Raw genomic sequence first — 19,591 nt, 5'->3', positions numbered from 1 at the left:
GAACTGCGCTCGGGCCTACCATGGACAATATCTGGGACATTGTTGGAATGTATTTACACTTGGGTATCAGCACTACCTAGTGTAAGCATAATCCAGCATATGTTGCTAGTGATTCTGTTGTTTGAAGAAGACAACGATGATGAGGATTTTAATGACAGTGATACAGAAACATCAAGTGATGAAGACTGCGTCATAGAAATGCTGAATGCTGACAATGGTTCTACAAGGACATTGTCCGTTAATTGTTGTGCAGATGGGCGTCTGTCTGCATTTACAAGGACAGTACATGTAAACACTCAAATAATGATCTCGTGGTCACACATGGGTATCAAGCATCAGTTGAAAATTGTATTGTTTGTTCACTGTGTTATTCCTACAAGGTGTAGTTCAGAAATACAATTTTGAAATGTGTTATTCAAGAGAAGAAGTTCTTGAAACACAAGTTTGTTGAAAAGTAATATGTATGCATTCATTCCTCAATAAAATCCTCCATGAAACTATCAAAACCAATCAAATATAATGTGGTTATTTTAATAAGTACACGTTGCTGTTGCCAAAAGCTTCGAATTGTTGGCAACCTACAATTATAACAGTTACATGATTTAAGAAAAACTTGTCAGATTGGAGGATGAATGGTACATCCAAGTTTTATTTGGTCATAAGCCAGCCACTTGTCAGTTACACTTACTAAGTACCTAAATGAGTTGGCCTTACTTTTCCAGACTTATTCATTATTTTTAATTCTCAAGGCTGTGACAAAAATTAAAATCCATATAAAACCTTTAAATAACTAGTGCAAAGGCAAACAAACATCAGTGGTGCTCGATAGGAAATACATACCTAGAATAAGTTCAGCATACAAAGAATCGGTGTTGTTTAGGATTGTCTTCTTTTGCCATATCACCATTATCATAAAACTTCTGGTGTTATAAAGTGTGCATCTTCCTTTCCTATGCATCATTATTTCCATTAGTAGTGCTGTGGTTTTCTTTTTTCTTTCTTCATTTTTGAAAGTGGTAATTGTTTATTGAAATGGTGATAATTATGGCCTCTTAATTCAGCCAGGAAGGAAAACTGGTAAGGCTTGAACCAGTGGTTATTGTTATTTTTATAAGTTAATTAAAAGGCCAAGCAATGAGAAACTCATTTAAAATTCAGTGCTGATTTAAATAATTTACAATAAATTTAAAATTAAATTTAACCCAATAAGATGTAACATTCTTTAAGGCAAGACATGCCCCATATTAGGCACAGAATGTATAAGGCTAAACCCTTACTAAAGGCAGACATCAGTCCAAACAACAGTACGAGAACAGACCAGAACAGCCTCAATTACAAAATGGTGAGCGTAAAACATAATTTAAACTTGACTGATTAAAAAAAAACCTAAAACCATATATAAAACAAAGAAAAACAATTTAACACCAATATCTAGGCAAGGTAATTTTAAATGCAGGAAAACAAATCAATTGAAGATTTAACACATTTTCCAGAAATGTTGGATGATTAAGTTACAACGGATGAAGGTGTATGTTGGGTCCCAACAGACGTGAAAATTTGCTTAAGGTGTAGGCAACAAGCTAACGGATACAAATTCAGAATTATTCCAAGTATAGGCTTAACTTGAACAGGAACATTAAGTAGTGCAGCCACAGTTGGAGGAAACAGTGCAAAAGACATACAGTGGCGAGAGCTACTGAGTGTATGCACTCCAAATGATGTAAGCAGGCTGATGAGGTGTGAGTAACTGAGGTCCAGTTCTAGATAACAAGTATCAGCAATGGCGTACAAGAGATTGTTAATGACAGTTTCCTGCGGCACACATAATTTTAGTTAGACAGAATTCCAACACACAGCCATACATCAAATGAATAACTCTTACGGTACAGCATTAATTATTTGAACTCTTACCAAAAACCACGATTCCTTAACTACCTTTTCACAAGTTAATCAAAATATTTAAGAAACCAGCTACAAGTATTTTAAATAAATAATTTCAGCAATAAGATATTAATATCAGAAAAATTTTCCTTTCCAGCAAACCATTAAAGCAGCCACAAGGACACTCACATGACATTCAAAGCTCATCAGTACACACATTAGTCTATAGCAGTTCGGAGAAAACAACTGCATCTTGGTACATACTAAAATTTATCTGAACCACTTAAATAGAACAGACACGCTATACAGGGTGAAGCAAAATTCACACACTCGGGCTTCACAGTGCTACTCCTCACAGGCTAACAATAAAAAAATGTCTCACAAAATTTCGTCTGGCAAGTACATCTGGCTGAAAAAGGACGTTAAAGAGTGGCAATCTGGCAACACTGTAACCTCATGTAAGGTAACTATCTCTGTCGTCATATAGTAGTTGTGCTGTACAGTTGGTACAGTGGACAGAATTGTGTGTTAGCATGCAGTAGGTCGAGGGTTCGATCCCGCGTTGGGGCACATTTTTTATTTAATTCTGACATTTCCTGCTGTAATATACACCATTTGTTAGGTCACATGTATCCTAAATTTATGACTTTTGTACTGCTGAACATAACAAACACGTGGTTAGACAAATAAGAAATAGACAATTGAAACAAATATCCTGTCATACAACAGAATAACTACAAAATCAATATCAGTTTCAAGATGTTAAAGATGATGGCACACTACAGTAACACAACATCTACTTGTCATTTATACTATATGTAATATGAGCGCTCAGATGTCATACTTTAGCAACCAGTGACAATAATAATTGCCATATTAATGAACCCATGACCTTCACAACAGAATACCTTGTCCTCAGAACAACAGATGCTCAAAGAAACCTCCCTGCATGTCCAAACATTTCGCAACCCACCGGCTCATACAGCTCTGGACCCTTTGCAGCAAAGCTGCGTCCACAGCAGAGTAGATGTGCTCATTCAGATGTTCCCACAGGAAGAAATCCAGGGGATTTAGGTCACGTGTATGTGGTGGTCATACAACTGGACCTTCATGTCTGAGCCATTTCCCTGGAAATGTTCTGTCCAAATACTGTCGCACATTAATTCCAGAGTGTGGAGGTGCGCCATCATGTTGAAACCATATTCTCTGCCGAACATGTAGTGTAACATCTTCCAGTGCCTCAGATAGATAGTTTGAGACGAATTCATGATACCTTCGTGCAGTCAAACAGTCAGGCAGCATGTAGGGGCTCCAACACCTATAGCCCAATATTCCAGCCCAGGTGTTGATACCAAATCGAACTTGATATATACACGGTCGCGGGTAACATGCAGGTTAACCTCACACCAGTGATGGGCATTGTGCATATTGAAGACAGCCCACGAGTGAATGCTGCTTCATCCGACCATATTACGTTGTTCACAAAGTCATCGTTGGCTTTCTGTTGTTGTTGGAACCATTCCCTAAACTACATCCGCTGATGGCGATCTGCAGGATGCAGGTGTTGTGTGAAAGCATAATAATAGGGGTGCAGCCCATACCCGTGCAGCACGTTAACGACCGTGCATTGCGAGACACACAGCTGCCTTGCTGTGCTACGTGTACTTTACTGAAGTTCTTGGTGTATGACGTCCAGAATAGCTCCCCCAGTAGCTGGAGTATGGCGAGTCCGTGGATGACCTCTGTCACACGATGGTGGAAGGAGAGAACCTGGCACCCGAAGGCACAGCTCCGGATGACGAAACACATTTTTATCGGGATGGCGTCGACGAGGATATGTGGCAGCATATTCACGAGTGGCAACACCAGCCCAGTTATTAGATGCACCAAGAACCAGAAGCATATCCACATATTCATCGTTTATGTATGCCATATATCTGCCACACTGGTTTAGAGTTTTACGATGAGAAAATTTGATACATGTACGCATGTACGTTGCAATGTCATGTGTGCGTCACTTCGCTCACAGGTAGTCCCTGTCTGGTGGACAGCACATACAGTATAAACATGCCATTGTCCTGCGCGTTGTTCCATCTAACAGCGTTACCTCTCTGACAGACATTGTTCTGTATGATACATCCCGACACCACTAATTGTGAAATGTTCAGTTTCGAATTACACTGTTTTCCTAATGGTAATAGACGTGATGTTTCCAAAATCCCGTCGGTAGAATAATAATAATAATAATAATAATAATAATAATAATAATAATGCATTGAGAAACGTACTAAACAGCATGTGGTTACCAGACTCAGTGTTGAAAGGCATAATTAGTGGGACCATGGTGATAACACATACAAATAGTAACAGAGTTTGGACATTATTAGCAAAGCACGTAGCTGGTCCTACTGGTAACGTAAGGCCCTAGCAAAATGATATGTACCTGAACAAGGCAAGAATAATAGTTGGTACTAATCTATGGGACCACTGAAGGAAGGTACAAAGGGAAACAGGTTTCGCATCTAGTAGATGAAGTGGTGTTAGTAAATTCACGCCCGTGACGTGGAAAGCGCTTCTTTCAAAGCAGACCATTCTTCCATTTCTACGATTATAGTATGTAAGTACAAATGTTTTCTAGAGGACCCACTGCAACCGCTGTTGACGATTAAGATGCCAGATACCATATCACCTGGACTCAGGGTGCGATTTGTGCTTTTACCAGTGGTGGGGGATGTCTTAGGGGGTTAGTAGAATTATATATGTTACTAGCTTGGACCGTGGCGTTACGCATGATTAAACAGCTATTTATAAATAGATGTTAATGCCGAAACTCGCTATTGACTCGTATGCACTATCAGGAAAGCCATCCCTTGTTATATCTTTAAAAGTACATTATAGGTAAAGCTTATTTACAAAATCATCTACATACGGGTACAGATATACGAGGGGAATTCAAAACGTAGAGGCACATTTGTGAAAAGTTGTACTTACTCTGATGATAGAAAACTGAAACATATTAATAGTATTATTAAAAACTTTCAGTGTTCGGCTCCACAAATTTAAATTATATGTAAAGTTTTACTCCAATGCGTGGGAAATAAACATCCCAGGTTGGGATGCATAAACTAAAACCAGAGGAGGGGATGGTCTGATGCAGAGGGGGGGAAATCCCCCCCATCCACCCCTTCAAATCGCACACATTTACCAAATAAAAAACATATGCTTCGACCCAGGATCAAACCGTTGACATCCTGCATGCTAACCCAAAACTCTATCCACTGCACCAACTGTAGTGCATAACTAAAACGTGCTGTCAGAGGTAGTTACCATACATGTGGTGGCAGTGTTGCCAGATTTCCACTCTTTAATGTCCTTTTTATGCTGGATGTACTCGCCAGACGAAATTTTGTGGAGAACATTTTTTTATTGCTGGCATGTGAGGAGCCGCACTGCAAAGACAGAGTGCACGAATTTCGCTTCACCCTGTGTTGCTTCTTAGACAGCTTAGAAACCAGAACAACAAAAGCAATTTATAAATAGGTCAATAAAACAGCAAGACACACACACACACACACACACACACACACACACACACACATTCTGACATGAACAGTTAATCAGCTGTGGTATCTGGTAATACTAAACATTTCACTCCGCCACCAATTGAAAATTACATGACCAATATTTACTTTAAAAATCAGAAGAATTAAGGGGAGGTGAACAAGAACAGATAACAGATATATTAATGCACACCAACGACATTCAAAATAAGATATGTTCTGGAACACAGCACTTTACACTGGCTAATGGTTCATAAGCACCATGGACACCTAAGGTTAACACATAAAACAAATTATAATGCGATATCACCCAATGAATCATTTTTTCTAGATGTCGTTTACAATTCTGTTAGTGAAATTTTATTCTGAAATTCTCACGGCATCCAAAACATTGAATTGCTTCCAAAGGTATTTAACAGAGAGTTCGTTATTTTCTCTCATAGATTCATGCAGGTGCGCAAACGATTGTCTCATGTTGTAAGCTTTAAATTTTTAATCACTTCCTGATCAATCAGTTGAAGCAAGCTGGGTGTATTTGGTGTGAAAAATACAATTCTCACACGTAGCTCGAAATCAATTAGACCCTGTGTGTTGCCAATTAATAGCATCACTTCAAATAGGATTTGTTTTTATTGGCATTAACAAAAAAATGGTTCAAATGGCTCTGAGCACTATGGGACTTAACATCTTAGGTCATCAGTCCCTTAGAACTTACAACTACTTAAACCTAACTAACCTAAGGACATCACACACATCCATGCCCGAGGCAGGATTCGAACCTGTGACCGTAGCAGTCCCGCGGTTCCGTACTGCAGCGCCTAGAACCGCAAGACCACCGCGGCCGGCTGGCATTAACATTTGACTTCAGATATGAAGTGATGACTAGGGGAAGCTGTTACCTATGCTTCAGCATTTGACGTCCAAATCAAGGGCAACCCAGCTTAAGATTTTTTTTAAAGCTCTTGGATTTTCTGAGGTATAAAGTAAGTGAGGTTTTAATTTTCAATCACCAGCTCTATTTGTACCAACTATCACTGTCAGTCAATCTTTGGTGGCTTGAAAGATGGAAAGGTTTCCTTATCATGTGTGATAAAAGTTCTTTTGGGCATCTTCTTCGAGAACAGACCAGTTTCAGCTACATTGAAAATGGTCTGGCTTGTATAGCCACCTTCTCCTATCGTTACCCCAAATTGCTCTGGATAGTGTGACAGTCTCTTTATCAGCAATTGCTGTTCTCTCCACTTCTGCGATCCTTTGCTGATTACAACTTTTGAACTAGTGCATCAAAGTCTGTGACAGATGTTAAGTTTATATTCCAGAAATATGTTTTTCTTTTCTTGGTTGACACAAATGAAACAGTTCTGTTTCATATGGATGACATAGTTAGAACCTATCAATCAAGCTAGCTCCATGGATCAAACGATTCCCCACGAAATGCATCTGAACCTGTCATAAACTAAACACAGTGTTGTCGGAATGAGGAAATAGAGGTGCACATTGCTCAAACAGACAGATCACATAACTCAGGATTTGTGCAAAACGAGGTAACACAAGTCAGGGGATGATATTGTATAGAAAAGCAATAAATTACAAGGTAACAGAAACAACATGATCTCATCACTTAAGTTTAATTATGTATGATTTTAATTTCTACATTGTCCAGTCAATATGTAAAGATATAAATTAACGGCATCTCCTCTGTGTAGATGACAGTGATCCAGGAATGGTTGAAAGGTTTTGTATTACAATGTATCATTTGTTGTAAAATACATTATGACTGATTTGCTTGGACAGTCCACGGGTGTACTGCTGGTTCACAGTGTCCAACGGGCACAATATTTTGGCCATCAGACATGTTTCCATCTTCTAGTGCACCGACAAACTTGGTTCCTGAGAGTAGAGCACCCGTGGACTGTTCGAGCAAGAAATATGCCCGGAGAAACTGAAGAATCACATCATATACCCCTGCGGGGAGGAGATGTATCGCAGCATGAAGAAATACGACAAGCTGTGCCACCAAAGGAGCCGTTTGCCAAGTGCTCTTGCTTTTATAAAGAGATTTCATGCTGATCAGGTTTTGCCAAACTTTGCTAAGGTACCGCATCACATCGATTCTGCAGCAGCTAAGAGGCTTATAAAGCATGCTAGCCTCTCCTTGGTTCGTGAGAGGGTACACTTTACCAGATGCAGCCTTGAGTACAACTCCCAGGAACAGCTTAAACTACATCTACAACTAGCCAATCATTTTAATTCCGGGACCTGGGACTGGATTGATGGTGTTACCTGGGTGACTGACGATTCTGCACATAAGACCACCTCGGGACGTCAGATATCTAAATTCTCTTGTCTCTCTGACAAACCATCGCTGGAGGCCCCACGCAAGGCGGTCATCAATCTCACAGATATTGAACTAACTGGGGATACTGTCTTTGTTCTGGAGAAGGGACTTAATTTTGCTCCCACACGGAGCTTCACGCCGGTAGCGGAGATTGTCAGTATTTTTAGATTAGATTAGATTTACTTCAGTTGAACAGGTTGCTGTGCAACTACCAATAGAAGCAGCTGAAGAAGTATGTCGGGAAACCTTCTGTGCTCTGACGAGAACTAAACCGATCAAGGCGAATATTACCAGCATTAAGAGGGCAGCCATTTGAGACCTGAGACAGAGTCCTGAGATTGTTTGTCTCACCGGCTGACATAGGTAATGCTACGGTTGTTCTTTCCCACAAGGACTACATTGAGAGGATGCAAAGCCTGCTAAATGACGAATCTTACAGGAAGATCAACACTGGCCCCACAAAGAAGGTAGAGAACAAGACTAGGGCTCTTCTCAAGGATGCAGATTTAGCAGAGGATGTCGCCAAGAAATTGACTCCTCAAGGACCTGTACTGCCAAGACCTTATGGACTCCCTAAAGCCCACAAAGAAGGGGTGGCATTACGCCTAATTATCAGCAACATTAGGGCATGTACATATTTGGAGGCCAAATACCTGTCAGAATTACTAAGCCCTTATGTGGGTAAATGCCCTCATCACATTCGTAATTCTGTGGATTTCATAAAATGTCTCTACAACCTCAAGCTGAAAGACTCAGATATCCTGGTGAGTTTTGACGTTGTTTCATTATTCACCAGGGTGCCTCTTCGTGAGTCAGTTGAGCTTATTGCAAAGAAATTTGACAATACGACGACCGACCTTTTCAAGCAAGTTCTGACCTCCACGTATTTTCTCTTTAATGGAGAATACTATGAACAAACAGGAGGAGTCGCAATTGGGAGCCCACACTCGCCTGTGGTCATGAATTTCTATATGGAGTACTTCGAGAAGGAAGCTTTGGCGTCATCCAAATGGAAATCTACTTGTTTTTCTCAGTTACGTGGATGACACATTCGTGATCTGGCCCCTTGGAAGGGACAAGCTCCTAGACTTCCTTATACACAGGAACTCCATACGTCCAAACATAAAATTCACTTTGGAGACCAAAGCAGAAGGAAGATTACCATTCCTGGATGTCATGGTCAAAAGAAGAGCAGATGGCACCCTGGGCCACAGGGTTTACAGGAAGAAAACACACACCAACCTATATTTGCAAGCGGATACCTGCCACCACCCTGCGCAGAGGAATGGGGTGCTAAAAACACTGGTGCATAGGGCACGCACCATCTTGACGCAGAGTGTCTGCCTCAAGAGCTGGAACACCTCAAAACTGTATTCCAGAAAAACAGGTACTCGGAATGGCAGATCAGACGTGCTCTCCGCCCCCCGCTCTACAGTACAGTTTGTGGAGACGGAAGAAGTCGCAGAGAATGACAGAATGACATAGCCGCTGCCTACATACCATATACTGGCACACTATCGGGAAAATAAGATGAATATTGAGGAAACACTGAGTAGGAACTGTCTTTTGCCCACCAAATAAAACACTAGCATTATTGGGAAGTGTCAAAGACGATCTCGGTTTGCGGTAGGCCGGCATATACCAGATTCCGTATCAATGTGGGAAGACTTATGTTGGACAGACAGTGTGCACTATCGAAGATCATTGCCGAGAACATTAGAGGCACACTCGACTTGGGTACCCCAACAAGTCGGCGGTCGCAGAGCACTGTTTGTCCGAAAATCACGAAATGGACTACCAACATACCAGGATCTTGGCCCAGACGTCTAAATACTGGGACAGCATTGTTGGAGAGGCTATCAAAATTTGTACCAGGGATGGACTCATCAACTGAGATTGCAGCTACAACCTCAGCAGGGCGTCTAATTAAAAAAATGCTCAGCAAAGGAAACAAACGGGTGACTAGGGCAGATGAGGCAATTGCACCGACACCACCAAGGACACCGACACCAGCGTCCCAGTGGTTGCTGACACGCAGGCACTGACCGCAGAGAGAACGCCTCGCACGGGGAGGGGATTTAAGATGGCTGCCTGCCCTCAGGAGCCCAGTTCATCAGTGCACCTGACGATGGCGCCATGTCTGATCGCTGAAATGTTGTGCCCGTTGGACACTATGGACCGGCAGTACACCCTTGGACTTTTCGAGCAAGAAATACGCCAGGAGAAACTGAAGAATCACATCATATGACTGGTTTGTTGGTGATAAGCATCTTCAGATCCCTGTGTTAAAATATACTAATACAAAAGCATGTTTAGAAGAATTTGTTATTTGCTTTTACATTACCGTATTTGAGTACAGAGATGTGATCATCACTGATGAAAATTGGTCTCAATTTTTGTCCACTGAGATTAAAGACTGGAATAAGGGGCCTTTTCAGTGCCCAAAACCTTTTTTGGACATTCGGATAGGAATATGACAGTGAATGCTATGGTAACCTGTAGACTTTCACAGTGCAAATTATAGTAACTACAAATTTAGCCAAAGCAAAATTAGTAATTTCAGCTGTGTGAGGACAAAAATTTATGAAACTCTTTTATCCTCCTCAGATCCTCTACCCTCTAAATTTAATTTTGCTAAAAAAAATTGCGTTTTATTTGATGTTATGGTTGATATTAGCAAGGAAACATTGTTCTTTAAAAATTTTTTTGATTGGTTTTTTTGAGAATCTGATGTGTCCTATCCGACACACGTGTACAAAGCCTTTTGTAGTACAGTGAAAAATATTATTTCGTGGTTTTAAAATGCTCACATACCGAGCATTAGTATTTGCGTCAAACATTATGCACGTTAAGGTAACACAAAATGTAAATAACTTTACATAGATGGGTACTTACAAAATCTCGACATCATTTTGTCCGCCTTTTCACGCATGCACTCAGGAAACAAAGCTCACACTCGTCACTTCACGCGCCAGACCGCTAAAACTCACAGGAATCCATGCTGACATCTCGCAGACGTCTGGGAAACTACTTAGACATGTGTCTCTGGCGTTACATCGGAGCTGTGGCTAAACAAAGTTCACCAATTTGGTGTGTCGTATACGACACGCGGGATCTGAGGAGGTTATGACAGTGTAATCTACAGTTAGTGATTGATTGATTGTCAAATGTACTCAAGAATAACGTTTCAGATACTTGTGATTCTAAATTGTCTCCTCACTGCTATGATGTTGTTGACTACAGTACCTAAACTGTATTCTGCTCTCATGCTCATCCTCATCATTATCCACTTTCAAGTAACTGCTCTGTGGACTGGATATTTTTATCTGGCCTATGCCTGTTCAGGATGTATGTTCCCTATGAGATTTGGGGAAAATGCTGGAATTTTTTCTTTTGGATAAAACCCGCAAACTTTTCTTTGTTTTAGTTTTCAGCTAAATTTTTGTAATTTTGACTGGTAAAAAACTGATACTCTAACAAAGAATTTTACTTTAGCCCACTACTGCAGAATAAACTTAAGTTGAAAAGAAAGTGTGCCATTTACAACAACAAAACGCAGTGCACACACGAGCGCCTGATGACAGCGAATAGTGTCAAAGGCTTTAGGGTGAAGACTATGCAGTACTTCATAACAACAACATGCTTTCGATGAGTGTTTAGTCACAACTGTTTACATAATTTAACAGATCACAGGGAAATATTCTGAATGATGGTTTGAGAAGTGTTAATATTAAAGTAAATTCCTTTTGACAAGATGAATTACATTAATTGTGAGAACGTGCGATGAATTTCTTGAATATTGTTGCATTTGACACTCGTACAATTGCTACTTACAAACATTTTGGGCTCAGAAGATTAGCCGTTTATGCCATTATTTAAAATATTCCTGGCACTTTGGTATTTTACATATCTTAAAGGGTAACGCATGCTAAAAAAGACCAATATTATATGTGAAAGCTTAGCTTTTCTTGTAGCTATGCTGTATGTATATTAACTTAAACCATCAACTTCTGCGATTTGTGTGTTTGTGCTACTTAACACTGATGTTGCTATGGCTTTCTAAATCATGGGTCCTACACTCTTGAGTATTTGCTGTCATTGGCTCACGAGATCACGTGACATCAGCTTTGATTGGCTGACAAAAGCGCATTGCACAGTGCAATCTCGATTTCAGTGCTTCAGAAGCTACTGTGCTGTATTTGGTAGAATTTGTATTTACACTTTCAGTATTATGAAAAGGACAGTTGCTACTCACCAAATAGTGGAGATGCTTGGTCGCAGATAGGCACAACAAAAAGACTGACAAACACAGTACTTCTTTCTGTGTATCAGAGATCTTTCCAAAACATGTTTTTTGCTGGGTTTCGTTTCCTAAAGTGCCAGGAAGTTCTACAATGGTGTGTAAAACCTTAACGATTCGAAGGATTGATAAGTTTTATAGTTCTGAGGTAATGTATGTTGTTATTTAACATAGGAAAAAAAAGTGTGTTTTCATTCGAGGAATTGTGTATTTTCATCTGAGAAAAAGTGTATTTTTAACTGGGAAATATGGAAAATTTTTTCTTTGTCCACTTATACACCCTGCTCTTATGCCAAAAAGGATGTTCATGGTGTTAAAATATTCATATAATGATTTACCAATGTTGAGATCCTCAAATGAGCTTAAAAATTAATTGACCAATTGTTGTGGGTAGTGAGGGGGGAGGACAGTGCTGCTCTGCTATCCATGTCATTCATGTGGTAATGTGTCGGTTCAAGTGACATTCAACTGCATAGAACCTCATAGCCTTCCAGTTATTGTGAAAGAAAATGTGTGAAAGATCTTCTAGTGGCTCTAAGAAAATATGGGAACCACATAGAGGCTGGGACACCACCATGCACAACAAGGAGGCATATGGGCAGTTCTGATTTTATTGGCTAGGATCCAGACGTTCTACATAGATGTGGTGCTATTGGATGTAATATATCTCTTCAATTTTGTTGCTTAACAAAGTTAAGATTTGGAGCCATTCTGTTTTTATTCTTGTTTAGACTCTTAGTGGCAGCCTATATAGGCAACTATATTGTTATTTCACGTCTTCTGGAGTAGGGAAGCTTCCACAACTCCTGAGCATATGCAAATAGTGTCCAGTGGTGGTGGCCCTGTGAAGGTTTTTGATGGCATTGGCTCCAGGACCAGCCATGGCTGGCCTCTAATAATTCCTCTGGTGGTGACAACATTGGAATCCCCAATGAGAACTGCAGATAGCACCACATATGTGACTGGTGTGATGTATACTTTTCCTGGGTATACTGCTGATACAAATCTCCGGTTTACAGCAGGGTGGCTGTATTGAATTACTGTAATGTTCCAATGATTGCCATACTCTTCTTCTATCATAATGTCAAGATATTGCTCCTTTATTCACATTCAAGGGGCACCGCATCTTCTATGGTTGGCAGGCAAGTTGGGGGAGGTAGAGAGGAGAGATTAGATCTGGGCTGGAGGCTGCATTTGAATCTTTGCATGGATACACACTTGCTGGGATTGCAACTCGACAAGTGGACAAAGGTGGGGTGGGGAGAGGAAGAGAGAAGTGGGATGCAGGAAGAGGATTTGGGGACGGATAACTAACAGCTTGGAGGAAGGCAGCAGGTTTACTGGCTAGAATTGTAGGAAGGAAGCATGGCAGGTGTATGGGCTAGGCATGTGAATCACAGGTACTGGAACCAGTGATGTGCGGCACATGGTGAAGGAGGGTTGTAGGTATCGATTAGACAGGGGTGACAGCACAGTTGAAGAGCAAACTATTTGATAGAGAGTGTGTGGCCAGATAGTGGAGATTGGGGCTAGAAGGGTTATGGGAGTGAAGGATGTGTTGCAAGAATAACTGCTATCTGCATAGTTCAGAAAATCTGGTGGTGGAAGGAACGATCCAGATGACACGGGTTGTAAAGCAGCCGTTTAACTCAAGCATGTTGTGCTTAGCTGTATGTTGTGCCAACTGGGTGTTAGCTTTGTACTTGGCCACAGTTTAGTGGTGGCAATTCATTCTGGTGGATAGCTCATTGGTTGGTGTGCTGAAATAAAAATCTGTTTAGTGATTGCAGTGGAGTTGTTATATGCTTTCAGAGGTGAGATAGGATAAGCCTATGACAGTACTGCAGTAGGAAGTTTTGGATGGGTGGATCATGCAGGTCTTGCTCCTTGGTATTCTGCAGCATGTGACCCATGTGGCAAGGAGTTGGGAACAGGAGTGGCATAAGGATGGATCAGGGTGTTGTATAAGTTGGGTGGACAACAGAAAAAGGATCTTTGGGTAGGATATCCCTCATTTCTGGGCATGTTGATAGATAATCCAAGACTGTGGAAGAAGGAAATGATCCAGTTGCTACTGTCCATAGCGATATTTGATGATGAGGAGGGTGCTTCTTTGTAGCTGAATCTTGGGGTTGGGGGGGGGGGTGAGAGGATTTGGGGTGTGTGAGGATTTTACATGGTAACTTGGTGGACTAGGTTTGGGAGGTAATGTCTGTCTGTGAAGGCCTTTGTGAGGCCTTCAGGATACTGCAGATACGTCATCCACAGGTGGCTAGACTATACGATAGCAAATTTTTGATGTGGAAGGAGTGACAGCTATCAGAATGCAAGTACTGGTGGTGGTTAGTGTGTTTAATATGGACAGAGGTGTGGATGGGGCCATCAGAGAAGTGGAGGTCAATGCCCAGGAAAATGACATGTTGGATTGAGGAGGACCAGGTGAAGCAACTGGGAGAGAAGGTGTTGAGATTGTGGAAAAATTAGGATAGTGGTGTCTTGGCCCTGAGCTCAAATCATGAAGGTATGATGAATGAACATGAACCAGACACGGGCTTTGGGTTTTGGGAGGCTCAGAAACTTCCATTGAGATGGCCCATAAAAAAAGGTGACATAGAAGGGACCCATGGCTGTGCTGAAGATTTATTTATATGCCTTCCCATCAAAGGAGGAGTAGTTAGTGTGAGGATATAGTTGGTAAGGTACATGAGAAATTAGGTAGCAGATTTCTATAAGGCCATGGGCTGAGGGATGCTGGTTTATAGGGAGCTGGCGTCAACAGTGATGAGGTATCCTGGTGATAAAGGGGTGAGGATGGTGGAGAGTTGTTGAAGGGCAAGGCTACTATCTTTGATGTGAGAGACTAGGCTTTGAGCAGTTGGTTGGTGGTGTTGGTCAACAAGAGTGAAAATTCTTTTAGTAGGAACTAGGATTGTTGGGTTTATAGATTTTGGGGAATTCATAGAAGGTGGGTATGCAGGGTGTCGTCGGAGTGAAGAGAAAGGTGTACTGGAGGCAAGGTTCTGGGATGGGCCTAAGGAGTTCAGTAGTGATTGGAGGTTATATTTTATGTATGGGGTGGGATTGCTATGGCAGCACTAGTTGGTGGAGGAGCCAGGCAGTTGGCAGAAGTGTTCTGTCAGATTGTCACTGTGATTCATCACAACATTGGTGGAACATTTGTTTACAGGGAGGATGATTAGGTCAGGATCAGCTATGAGGCTGTGAATGGCTGTCTTTTCTTGTGTTAGAGATTAGTGTTCTTGGAGAGGTACATTGGGGGAAGAATGATCAGGCCACGTGGAAGGCAAGGAAAGGGTTGGTTAAGTAGGAGGGGGGGGGGGAGGGCCTTGGTTGGTTGGTGGTATAAACTGGAAGAGGCAAAGTTCAGTGTTGGAATTAGGTAGGTTTTGGTTGGAGGGATTGGTAGCAAGATGTGTTTTAACTTTAAGGGGTTGTGAGAAGAGAGAGTAGAGCTTTGTAGATCTTTTTCAAGTCCAACATGGTTAAACTTGTGTGTGTGTGGGAGGGGGGGGGGGAGCTGCAGGTGAGGAGCTTTTATAGGACTGAAACTTCTGTAGGATTGGAGATTTTGGAATGGTTAACAACGTTTTGTTTTTGTTTGGGTTCTGGATTTTGTACAGTGTCGGAGGAAGTTTTGGAGCATGGGGTAAATTGAAGAGGTCAGCTAGGCAGTGCCTGGGTGCTATGAAGGATTGCAGGGGGATTCCTGTGGTTAGGATAGGTGCTGATTGGTAGTGTTGCTCCATGGTGGGAGAAGTATGTCAGAAGGTTGTACAGTTTACAGAGTTAGTGACCACAATGCTCTTCATGGTATTGGAGGGCTAGAGTTTCAATTTTGGAGATGTTTATATTGTTAGGATTGCAAAGTCACAATATCTTGTGGAGAGACCAGAGACAGTTCTGGGAGAGATGTTTCTCTGCAGTATCACATTTGTGAGGGATAGGGACTAGTGGAATGTGAAAAGATTAAGGTGGTTGTGAAAGGAGCGGTGGGATGTAGAAAATGGACTTTTGGGAAATGAAAAGTCTGGAAGAATTTGTGATGAGGGCAGTAGGATAGTTCTGTGTTGTGGGGCTATTTAACTGCATGTAAGTTATCGTCACGCGCAACAAATAAAACACACATAATTCCAGTGAGAGCAATGTGTGAATAGGGATGCGTCAATTTGGAGATAAAATGTAGAGTTTTGTTGTGAGGATAGTGTTTTATCTGTGATTTGATTGATGTGTGGTTCATAGAATAGCACGTGACATAGTAAAAATAGATGTTACCGGTGCCACAAGCTGTCACAAAAGGGCCAGTGATGCATATGTGTGTAATAAAGGTGAGAAGAAAAACGTAGGAAAACATGTGAACATGTAGGAACACATGGGAACACGGTATGGGAGAGACAAAGTAGACATAAATTACGAGGGCATACTGAGGGGAGGACAGTATGAGGTTAATAATGGAAGGGAGCCACTAAACGGTATAAATATAGTAACAAAAGTTCTGACCGAATGTAAGTAATTTACGACTAGGGGAGACCACAGACAAAAACAAGAAATACTGAGTCTTTAACAGCTGCACACAAAGAGAAAGAAAACTCACTCTCACTCTCTCTCTCTCTCTCTCTCTCTCTCTCTCTCTCTCTAAAACACACACACACACACACACACACACACACACACACACACACTTGTGCCCCTACATTGTGTTGGCTGGAAACAGAGTGCCAGGAATGCGTTTCAGCAGGTGGTCTAGGATGTATGGGAATAGTGGTAGCAGAGGGGGAGGCTAATGGACAGGCACTACCCCCCTCTCCACCCAAAAAATAGTCCAAAATCTGATATCCTGTGTCATTTCATCACATAGCATTGTGCTGGAGCAGAACAGTGAACCATATCCTTCTCCTGAGCTTTGATTATCCATTGTCATGGCTGGAAATGAGGGACATCCTACCCAAGATCCTTTCCACCCTCCTAAAGTGGTATTTCAACACCCACACAACCTATAAATCACCTTGGTTCATCCCTATGCCACTCTCGTCCCCAATTCCTAGCCAAGCATTTGTATCCCGGCAAAGGACCTGGTGCCAGATGTGCTCAATCCATCAACACAGCACTTTCTTCTCCAGTCCTGTCGCGCGCGCGCGTGCGCGCGCGTGCGCGTGTGTGTGTGTGTGTGTGTGTGTGTGTGTGTTAGTACTGTAGGTTGTCGACAGAGTTATCCTGAAAGTTAGCAAGTTTCCTTTCTCTTTTGTGTGTGGTTTTCGACAACTCAACACTTCTGCTCTTTGGCAAGTGGTCTCCTTTACTCCTAAATTATAGAAATGTAAGCATTGTACTGAAGCTCATAGCAAATTCCGTTTCTATGATAAATACTGCCTTCCTAGTTTGTATCCAGTTTTATACTGTTCTGATATCAGTATATATTCTGCATCATAGTTATTCACCGAGCGAGGTGGCGCAGTGGTTAGCACACTGGACTCGCATTTGGGAGGACGACGGTTCAATCCCGTCTTCGGCCATCCTGATTTAGGTTTTCCGTGATTTCCCTAAATCGCTTCAGGCAAATGCCTGGATGGTTCCTTTGAAAGGGCACGGCCGATTTCCATCCCCATCCTTCCCTCACCCGAGCTTGCGCTCCGTCCCTAATGACCTCGTTGTCGACGGGACGTTAAACACTAATATCCTCCTCCTCCTCCATAGTTATTCCTTGTTCACATTTTTCACATATTGTAGTAATCTGTAGGAAACAGTTATGTTCTGCATTTGTTTTATTTGTGTGGTTGTGTCATAGCCATTGTAAGTTGACATTTACATTCCTTGTGACATTTGAATGGATTATTGCTGTAGTAATGCAAGCTGCAGCATAAAACATTTGAAGAAAAAAGATTATCCACCACACATCTTCACATCTACAACACTCTAAAAATGCAGATAGTCATACAAGCATGTAGTCATACAAGAAGGCTTAACTCACTATCAAATATCAGTTATTAGCTACTGAAATACTTTTTGGAGGTAATCCAACATCGAGAGGAAGTGCTGCAACTCCAACAGTAATACGTTAGTGGAATATTACATAAATGTCTGAGTATATAATCCAATGCTATATGTGGAAAATATGTTAAACAAGGGAAAGGTAGCCACTTGCCAACAGGCTGTTTGTGTGTGGCACACAGAAACATGTAATAGAAAACAGTTAACATTAGCTTTCAAGCTCTTGCCCTTTTTCTAGTAAGAATACACACATCCATCCATATAGTTTCTTTGTGTGTTTGTGTGGTAGGTTTGTGGTTGCCTTTCCTTTATTTCACATATTTTTCCACCCAGGAATTTCTATCCTTTTAACACTGTGTTTCATGTATTTATATTTCACCATTAGTAATAACTGTTTTTCTTTTCTTGTATACTTCTCAAAAAATTATTATTTACAAAAAGAAAATATTTATTTACTTCCAGGCAAAAAACTGAAGTGCCCATTTTGTGAGCGTCTGTATGGCTATGAAACGAACTTGCGGGCACACATTCGGCAGCGTCACCAGGGTATACGGGTTCCATGTCCATTCTGCAGCCGCACCTTCACCCGCAACAATACAGTTCGTCGTCACATTGCCCGTGAGCACAAAACAGAATATAGCTTGAAAGTGTTCCAGCAAGCTCAAGTCCATAATCACAACAACCAGTAAACTCAAGCCAATCAACAGTAACAGAAATACCTCAAACGATCTTATACATAAATATATTATTGATATATACAAATCTATATATATAGATATATATATATTATTAAATGAAAAATGTTATATTGTTTAAGGAAATGTAAAACAGTGTACTGTTAACTGTTAACAGATCTTTCTTTTTTTCTTTTTTTTTTCCTTTTTTTCTTTTCTTTTCTTTCTTTCTTTCTTTCTTTCTTTTTTTCCAGAATTCTTTCTTCTCACTGACATATATCTGAGGACTAATTGGCTCTCTTTGACATAACAACACAAAATTTTGTTATTGCAAATGACTTTTGGTTGCAAGTGCAAACATATATGACAGAAAGGGCTTTATGAACTTCATTGCTGTCCTAATCTCGTTGCCCAAAGGCAGCAGTTTATCTACAATGGTGCCTCACTGATAAGCTACAAAATGAGAATTTTTGAATTGCAGTTGGTGGTAAATTGTGTTCTGCTTTGAAATGTACATTTGAACTTCAAATAATAGTTGGATTGTGTATTTGTACATTTAATACAGTTAAAATCTTATCAAACCTCTTCTAGGGGTGATGATAAAACTGTTGCCCTCCATAACTTGTGGTTTGCAATTTTATTACCAACTTGCATTGCGTGTACATACTAAAAACTTGTTCAGTTGCATCCTAAACATCTTGCTTCCAGTGGGCTTAAAGACCACAAGAGAGTTATGTTTAAGATATACTGAGCAATTTAAAGTTGTACACATTATTTTGTTATGGTAGTCCGTCATTTAAAACAGAAATTATTGCCATTTTCCTGTTAGATA

The 19,591-nt window shown here is 41.0% G+C and overlaps 1 protein-coding gene across 2 annotated transcripts in view; it reads left to right on the top strand.

Annotated features, from left to right (window-relative positions):
- The window catches only part of LOC126259212 (zinc finger protein chinmo-like), a 112,337-nt gene extending 93,492 nt beyond the window's left edge, over positions 1–18,845 (top strand). For both annotated transcript variants that reach the window (XM_049955811.1, XM_049955810.1), the window contains exon 6: positions 18,548–18,845. In XM_049955811.1, coding sequence (XP_049811768.1) covers positions 18,548–18,774 — 227 coding nt within the window. In that variant the 3' untranslated portion in view covers positions 18,775–18,845. The remainder of the gene's footprint in view (positions 1–18,547) is intronic.
- The last annotated feature ends 746 nt before the right edge of the window (positions 18,846–19,591 follow it).

The sequence above is a fragment of the Schistocerca nitens genome, chromosome 5 (assembly GCF_023898315.1).
Source record: "Schistocerca nitens isolate TAMUIC-IGC-003100 chromosome 5, iqSchNite1.1, whole genome shotgun sequence".
Lineage (NCBI taxonomy): Eukaryota > Metazoa > Arthropoda > Insecta > Orthoptera > Acrididae > Schistocerca > Schistocerca nitens.
This window is presented reverse-complemented; position numbering and strand designations above follow the sequence as displayed.